Source organism: Dendrobium catenatum, unplaced genomic scaffold (assembly GCF_001605985.2).
Source record: "Dendrobium catenatum unplaced genomic scaffold, ASM160598v2 fragScaff_scaffold_1644, whole genome shotgun sequence".
In the NCBI taxonomy this organism is placed as follows: Eukaryota; Viridiplantae; Streptophyta; class Magnoliopsida; order Asparagales; family Orchidaceae; genus Dendrobium; species Dendrobium catenatum.
Window position 1 is genome coordinate 1,241,733 of NW_021320106.1, and position 9,134 is coordinate 1,250,866.

The window sequence follows — 9,134 nt, forward strand, 5'->3', positions numbered from 1 at the left end:
GGTTGGGAATTGGTGTTGGGGAGGTGGGGGCATGGTTTGGAAAATTGTATCACTGGTTTAACTATTAACTAATCATATGTCCGGTCTGGTCCATCTTAAAAACCGGTTTTGCATCAAACTAGAATGAACCGATTAGAACTATCGTTTCGGCCCGATCGGTTCAATTGCTATCTCATTTAAATAAATAAATTTCATAAAAGTATAAAATATTAAATTTAACAAATTAATTTAATCTTAACATATTTTAATTTTTTTTAATAAGTTCATATTATAATTATTTGCCAAACAAGTACTAGCCAAGCATTTTCATATGGACTTGCATCTCATGTGATTTCCTAACACATCTAAACGAAATAAAGTTATAAAAATAATTCTAAGAGAAAATTCTTAAGTAATGTGGGACTAAATAATTAAGTTGTATTTCTCGAGTTCACAACACATACAACATATATATTTTAATTAAAAAATTTTATTAACTTTTCATAATGTGAATAAAAGTTATTTTTTGTAATTATTTTTATTTATTTTTTTAATTTTTCTATTTGTTTAATTAAACACTATGAAAAAATAAATTTTCATGTATTAATTAATGATAAATGATCTAAATGAAGGATTCATACATGCAATTTTATAATATGAATTTGGTATATAATTTATTGGTGTAAATTATATTTAAATATATAACATAAATTAGCAATAAGTTATATTAAACTTATAAATTTATATGTGAATTAAATCTATATTAAATATAAACTAAATTCAAAGATTTAAGATGTTTAAATTTAAAATTACAGAAGATATTATTTATGTATGAATTTCGTTTATTTTAGTAATTACTAATTTATATTATTGTATAATTATTATATCATTATTATGTAATTTAGATCTTAATTATATAATTCTAATATATATTACTTCATTTGGTTTAACTCCAGTTCAACCTTAGTCGAACCATTGAACTTTAAACATTTCTTTCTTTCGGTTTTATGTCCAATCTAATTTTCATTATCTTGATGGGAGCTTTAATTTTTTCAAAATTTTCATTAAAAGAATGAACCCTGATAAAAGATTGGAAAGCATTGCATATGAGTTAGACTCGTATTTGCGGAGTATATTATACAAGATACACAGGTGAATTCTGGAAACACAATACATGGAAGTGGCAGACCTTTTTTTGAAAATTGTGAGGTTGGGCTTCTTGAATATAGGGATTCACATGTTTAATTTTCTGATATATTCTGCATCATGCCTTTATTGCTTAAAACTTGTCATAGTTAAGGTTGCAAAATATAAGTGACAGAATTATTCCTTCTTTATTGTGATGAACCGTACAAAAGGTAAGTGATAAGAGTTATCTAGTTCAGTACTGAGTATCAGTCCTCTAAATTTTTTAGGTGCTCACTGGTGGTTCGTACATTAATATTATCTGCATGGACAGCTCTAGTTTTTATTTTTTTATTTTTTTTTTATTTTATGGACAGCTCTAGTTGAATGTTAGACATCTATAGGAAAAGAAATTGCTTGTGAGAAGTCCTCTTTTGTAAATACTTGTGAGAAGTCCTTCTAGTAAGGTCAAATGCACCGAATGCTCGAGTCTGTTATGTACCACTTGTGTCTTTCGTGATATATCTATATTGTTTTATTTTCTCAAGTTTTTGATAATTGAATAAATATGTACTTCTGCAAGCAACTCGTCAATTGTTATGGTTTGGGTTTTATATTGCATTTCTTAATTTTTATGTACTTTATAAGTAATTTGTTTTTAAAATTTTTAGAAGTAATTTAGTGGTTATTGATAATAAATGCATTTTTTTCTACTGGAAGCTGCCCTTTTTAACTGTTTGCTTCTATTTTCAGGAACAAAATGTAGCTTTAGCGGAGAGTAGACCAGTGCCACCATTGTATTCAAGTCAAGACATACGCCCTTTGAATATGGATGATTTAAGATATGCTCATGAGCAGGTATTCTAGTTGGTTTTTTTTTTTTTTTTGTAGTTGCTGATCACTCACCAAATCCAATCGCTGTGCCCTTTTCCATTACCATATCCATTTGTCGGATATAATAGTCTAACATAAACTACTAGTTTTACTGATAACGACAAGTCACAACAAAAAAAAAACAAGATTGAATTCCACTATGAAGTCGGTTACATGAATTCTTTTTCTTCATCGTGTTCTGTTAAGAATCAAATTCTCATTTAAATTTTATAAAACAAGATCATTTCTAATACTTTCTAACCAAATCTTTTTAGATATATCGTCTACCTTTCTTTACATAGGTCAGATCTAATATATTTACTTTCATCGGAACTACTAGTTTTACTGACATGCCTAAAAATGATTTAGTGTTTCGGTAGTCTAATTTTATCCATTAGGGCTTTTTCTTTTTCCAATTAGAGCAGAAATTATTCTTCTATATGATGAAAATTATATAAAGTTGTAACCATAAATACACCAACTATCATCATTGTTAATCTTGATCTTTGATCAGCCAAAATTTTTATTGCATTTATGAGTTTTTTTTTTTTGGGTATTTTTAGACTGCTTCATCCATCCTTCAACCTGAATTTGTTATGCATTCGTAAACTTTCCAACCATTTCACTATTAACTCTAATCAAATATTTTATATGAAATTAACAATGCTTAATTATAACTAAATTTTATTGGCTCGGTTTACAACTGTGTTGTAATCAATGAATGATTTCAATGGTAAGTTTCAATTTAGTATAATTAGTGTAGTTAATGTTTTTTAAATCTGCCTACCGACTAATGAACTAGCAGTTTTAATTAATCACATATCTATTAATAACCAAGTAGTTTATAATCTGATTTCCAAATAAAATAACCCATTTTTACCCATAAAATCCAATAACCTAAGAGGAAGAAAGCTGATGAAGCAACCAATAGGAGTCTGCAGCGTGGCTGCAAGCTAAACAGAGAAGAAAGCTAAGTTTAGCTTTCTGTTTTTGTTTTTTTAAATATATGTTTGTTTAACAAGTTTAACTGTTTTATTTTTTTAATAAATGACATATTTTTAAAAATACTAAAACTAATTTTTAAATCTTTGAATTTCTTAATGCAATTATCACTGTCAGCTGCCATCATTGTTATCCTTGACTATCACAACCACAATCGTATAAATAAATATTTTAAAGATATTAAATATATTTTATTTCATGTCTAAATATATAAAAATAAAAAAATAAAATAAAAAGTGATCCAAATGGCTACTAAGAATAGTAGAAAATGGAAAAGTTCTCTTTTGCTATTCAAACATGATTATTGATGATGTTTATTTTTACTCATTCAAGTAAAGAATTACTTCCATTAGTAAACATGAAAAACTTTTTTTATTCTCTTTCCAATATAAATAATGAAAGAACAATCTACAGCTAGGTGTGGGAAATAATATTTATCTTCCCAAGATAATAGTTACTTCAATATTATCTAGGCTTTGTTTGAGACTGCTTTTTAACTGCTTCTAAAAACAGCTTTTTAGTACAATAATTAAAAAAGCCGTCCCAAATGAGCCTATCCAAGATAATATTGAAGCACCGCCGCTGTGTGTGGTGGGAAAGCTGCAAGTAAGCTCCTTAATTTACTTTTCAAGTTGGAATTCGCTGAAGTGAAAGCTCATTATTTATTAATCACTTTAGTACCGAAATATAGTCTGTGATATTCATAATCTATTTTTATAGGTTTGTGCTAGCGTATCATCTGAATCTACAAATATGAATGAGCTTGTTCAGTGGAATGAACTTTATGGGGAAGGTGGATCAAGGAGGAAGAGCTCTCTAAGTTATTTCATGTAGCATCAGCTTGTATATAAAATTTCTTTTCTTTCTTTTTTATCCTTTTGGGTCAGAGAGTTCCATGATCAATTTATAGGTAATAGCACTCATTTTCTGTTTATTTATTGTAAATCTTATGCATGGAAGGTCATCGGGCAATTGTTGTATTGAGTATTTAACACAGCGAATTTGAGCATAAGCTTTAACAACATAGGTTTGCTTTCCTTACTTTTTGTGTTGCTGTATAAATCTGGAGCCTTTCTGAAGCGTTGTGTTTGACAGGTAAATCCTTTTACTATTTCTTTGTACCGAGTTAACTGTAAGAGGCCAATCCGAGCAAGAGCTTGTAATTGTATAAAAAAAGGTCAAATAAATAGAAGGCTTAAATTGTTCAAGAGCTTAATTTAAAACGCTGAGCTAATGTTGCTGGTATAAACTGTGAACTTGCTCCAAAAAATGGTGAAACTAAGCCTGAAGAGAGATATATGTATATATGCGTGTGTTGGAGATTTATACGCATAGCACCAAAATTTTATTTTATTTTGTTAGCCTTAATATGAACTACATCGATATCTTTCCCCATTGTTGTGATATCCTCAACTTTTCTTCATTGTGGAGGGTTTTAGGGTTGTATGCCATCATTGGTTTTTGTTGATGACTTGCCATAGTATAATGTAATCATGATTTTCTTCCTTCATTGTTAAGGGTTTAAGATTGTTGTTGTAATAGTTCGTACTCTTAACTATTGAGATATTATCGGCTTTGATTTAATGGCCTTATAAATTTGTCATGTTTGTGTAACTACATAGCTTCTTAATAAAATTTTAATCATTATATCAAAAGTTATCTCGATGTTTTAGAGTTTAGCTTTACAGTTTATCCCACTTATGTAATTGACGTTCTTGTTAGCATTTTTATCTCAGAATCATCTACAAGGTAGATATCATCCATCAGATAAGTAAGATTTTAAATGTGACCCTATAAGTTCAAGTTATGACTCCTGTCGTAACACTTTGTTCATATAGGGTTCAAGAGGTGGCTCCTATATCGTAGCATTTTGTATTGTATGATATTTAGTTCTCAATCTTCCATCTGATATATTGCTATGATATCATTTGTAGCAGCTCAAACTCATAATTATTGAGATATTATATGTTTTGGTCTAAGGATCTTACAGTTTTATCCTGTTGGTATAACTTTCTTGAATGTCATTCATCTTAGAATTTTGTCGGGATGAGCATGCTTAACTGCAGAGTTTATTTAATAAATTGTCATGATATCAATCCTCATATGCCCCACACCATAGCGCAACATAGCCACATCTTCAAATTGGAGTTGGTTGAGTCAACATGATGGTAGATAAAGTAAATAGTAACGTTAGGTGTATGCATAAATCTATATACATGAACAACAAGCCTTTTGAAAGCCCTAGTTAAAATATTTTTCTCTTTTAAACCCAATAGTACCAAAAAAAATCATGGGGAAAAAAGTCACTTATCTATAGGATCTCTTCCGTTAGTTTTATTTCAAAATTCTAACGTATTAATTTCAATAGAGATCAAACGTATTATAACATACTTGCAATTTTTATGACATTTTCATTATGGGGAAATTGTAATGTAGTTTGAGAATGGTTTTCCCAAATCAATAGAAGTGGTAGCTCCATCTAAAGAATGTTTACATTATTATAAATAAAAATTACGTGAAAAGAAAATATTACTTAAATGAAACATCAAATATGACTTCACAATAATTTCATTGTTTTCTATCAACTTAATATGTTAAATTTTAGTTTATGCTTGTAATATGTTGAAAATTTTATGATCTAGTCATAATTTTCGCTGGTTATTGACAAACAATAATATTTGTCTCTCATTTCTCTCCCTTATATTAAGAGAACATTCAAGCCAATTATCATTGTCACCTGAATTTTGATGTCTTTTATCGACGAATGTCCTTCGTCTGCTAATGATTAATGTCTTATGGCATAAATCATTGATATTTGATATCATCCTCACCACTATCATTGATATCGTGAGCTGAGTTTGATGAGCTAACAAATCAAGTTTGAGCTAGTCCCGACTTGACTTGTAAGTTCGTGAACTGACTCAGTTTCAAAATATTATATAAAATAAATTAGAATTCATGATTTTAAATATATTGTTATTACAAAAATTTAAGAATTATATCAAAATTTATTATATTAAGTAATTCTTTATTATTTTTCTTATAATTTCTCATTTTTTTAACATTTTATTATAATAATTGGTTAAATCATAATCAGTCTCTCTCTTTCATAATAAACGAGCTGGAGCCGACTCGAATCCGTAGAATAAAGCTTGAGCTCAAACTCGAACTCGAATAATTTATTAAGCTCAAGCTCAAGCCATGATTGACTCGAACTCGACTCAACTCGTTTAAACATCTACCTCTCTTATTGGAATGACGGCCAAGTTAAACTATTATTGTCACATGACCTATAATATTCCTCATCAACCATCATGCATTAATCAATCATACTTTATGATGCATTGTTTTAATTCATTAATTAAACTTTATTTGCAAGGGGCTGTTTGTTATTGAATCCCATTCTATTGGACATATCAACATAGCTTTAACCACTCTACTAATTGACTATCATTTATTAAATTTATTTATTTTTGAAAGGAAACAAACAAGATGCATATCAGGCCAAAGCAAACATTAAAGCAAACATGTGATGTTGTAGCCATCCATGAATCCAATTTACTAGTTATTTATTTTGAAGCATAATTGCTCTGACTTCTTGCTTGACCAATGTTTCCCAATGGTTAAAATAAAGTCTACCAGTGGTTTGATGAAAAATAAATGCAGTGTAAAATTTTATTTTATTTTATTTTTTTAATTTCCAAGTTTATTATTGATGTATTGTAAAGTAGTTCAATTTTTTTTTTTAATTCTTTTTCACAGCCAGCTAATTGTGTCGTCACCGTTCTTCGCCATCGCCGCCATTGCCACTATCCCCAACCACTACCATCATTTGACTTTACATTACATTCAACCCAAAAAAAGATCTGTTGCATTTTTTTTACACTCATCAAAATAATTTCAAATATTTTAGGGATACAATATTCATTTTTCAGCAAACCAAACAACCCAAAAAAAAACTAGATAAAAGAAAATTATGATTTTTTATTTAAACCTGTGCAAACACCGGACGCCGTCTAGAGACAAATCAAAGCACGCCACATCACCTCCTTGCTATGTACCGCAGTTGTGTACCCGTTGTTTTGTTGTGTACCGACTTCTTGCTTGACCAATGTTTCCCAATGGTTAAAATAAAGTCTACCAGTGGTTTGATGAAAAGTAAATGCAGTGTAAAATTTTATTTTATTTTATTTTTTTAATTCCCAAGTTTATTATTGATGTATTGTAAAGTCGTTCAATTTTTTTTTTTAATTCTTTTTCACAGCCAGCTAATTGTGTCGTCATCGTTCTTCGCCATCGCCGTCATTGCCACTATCCCCAACCACTACCATCATTTGACTTTACATTACATTCAACCCAAAAAAAGATATGTTGCATTTTTTTTACACTCATCAAAATAATTTCAAATATTTTAGGGATACAATATTCATTTTTCAGCAAACCAAACAACCCAAAAAAAAGCTAGATAAAAGAAAATTATGATTTTTTATTTAAACCTGTGCAAACACCGGACGCCGTCTAGAGACAAATCAAAGCACGCCACATCACCTCCTTGCTATGTACCGCAGTTGTGTACCCGTTGTTTTGTTGTGTACCGACTTCTTGCTTGACCAATGTTTCCCAATGGTTAAAATAAAGTCTACCAGTGGTTTGATGAAAAGTAAATGCAGTGTAAAATTAATTTATTTATTTTTGAAAGGAAACAAACAAGATGCATATCAGGCCAAAGCAAACATTAAAGCAAACATGTGTTGTTGTAGCCATCCATGAATCCAATTTACTAGTTATTTATTTTAAAGCATAATTGCTCTGACTTCTTGCTTGACCAATGTTTCCCAATGGTTAAAATAAAGTCTATCTGTGGTTTGATGAAAAATAAATACAGTGTAAAATTTTAGTTTTTTTTTTTTTCATTCCCAAGTTCATTATTGATTTATTGTAAACTCGTTCAATTTTGCTCGAATTCCTTTTTCACAGCCAACTAATTGTGTCGTCACCGTCCTTCGCCATCGCCGCCATTGCCACTATCGCCAACCACTACAATCATTTGACTTCACATTATATTCAACCCAAATAAAGACCCATTGCTTTTTTTTTACACTCATCCAAATAATTTCAAATATTTTAGGGATACTATATTCCTTTTCTAGCAAACCAAACAAAAAAAAAAAAGCCTAGATAAAAGAAAATTATGATTGTTTATTTAAACTTGTGCAAACATCGGATGTCGTCTTGAGGCAAATCAAAGCACGCCACATCACCTCCTTGCTATGTACCGCAGTTGTGTACCCGTTGTTTTGTTGTGTACCGACTGATATGGCTCATTTTGATTAGCCTCTGGACACAGAGCTACGTCCGGTATCCGCACAGAATAATTTCTCCAAATATTGATAGCCTAATTTAAATATTTATCCCACAATGTAATAATAATAATAATAATCAAAGTTATCTTACCCATCAACACATTAATGTCCTTTCAGCACAAATTGATTTTAATAAATATTATGATAGAATACCATTAATATATGAGTAAACCAATAAATGATGAAATGGCTATGACCAAACACTGACATGCATTTAAAGATAATTACTCATTTAAGAAAGGGTCATCATATGGATTTGTTCTTTTAATAAATTCATTGATAGATTCATATCTTCATACTATATAATTAACTTTAAAATTAGCATTTACTTTGAATATTTTTACAATTATGCTCATATTTTAATAATTTGAATAAAGATATACTTATTTTTTAATTTAAAAATAATTAAAAATATGAACCACAAGTTTAATTTTACAATAAGGAACTAACTTCCAATTTATTTGATGTATTAAATAATAAATATAATAAATTTATTAATGATATTTTTTTCTAATTTTTTTAAGTTTAATAATATATATTTTACCATAACACAATTATTTGACTCCTTAATTTAACATTTTTTAAAACAATAATATATATATATATATATATTCAAAATAATTTTTTTATTTGCAACAATAAATGTTGTTTAAATAAAAAAATATTCAAAATCATAATTAAAAAAAAGCCTGTATATCATTCATGTGATAATTATCAATATTTTATTTTCAAATTGTCAATTTTTTATTTTATTTTATTTGAAGAAGTGCTGCAATTTCCCGGCCCGCTGGT

General features: G+C 28.9%; 1 protein-coding gene across 2 annotated transcripts in view; it reads left to right on the forward strand.

Annotated features, from left to right (window-relative positions):
- Positions 1 to 4,020, forward strand: part of LOC110109484 — a 43,825-nt gene extending 39,805 nt beyond the window's left edge. For both annotated transcript variants that reach the window (XM_020840570.2, XM_020840571.2), the window contains exons 27-28: positions 1,858 to 1,962; positions 3,700 to 4,020. In XM_020840570.2, the coding sequence (XP_020696229.1) occupies positions 1,858 to 1,962; positions 3,700 to 3,813 (219 nt within the window). In that variant the 3' untranslated portion in view covers positions 3,814 to 4,020. The remainder of the gene's footprint in view (positions 1 to 1,857; positions 1,963 to 3,699) is intronic.
- The last annotated feature ends 5,114 nt before the right edge of the window (positions 4,021 to 9,134 follow it).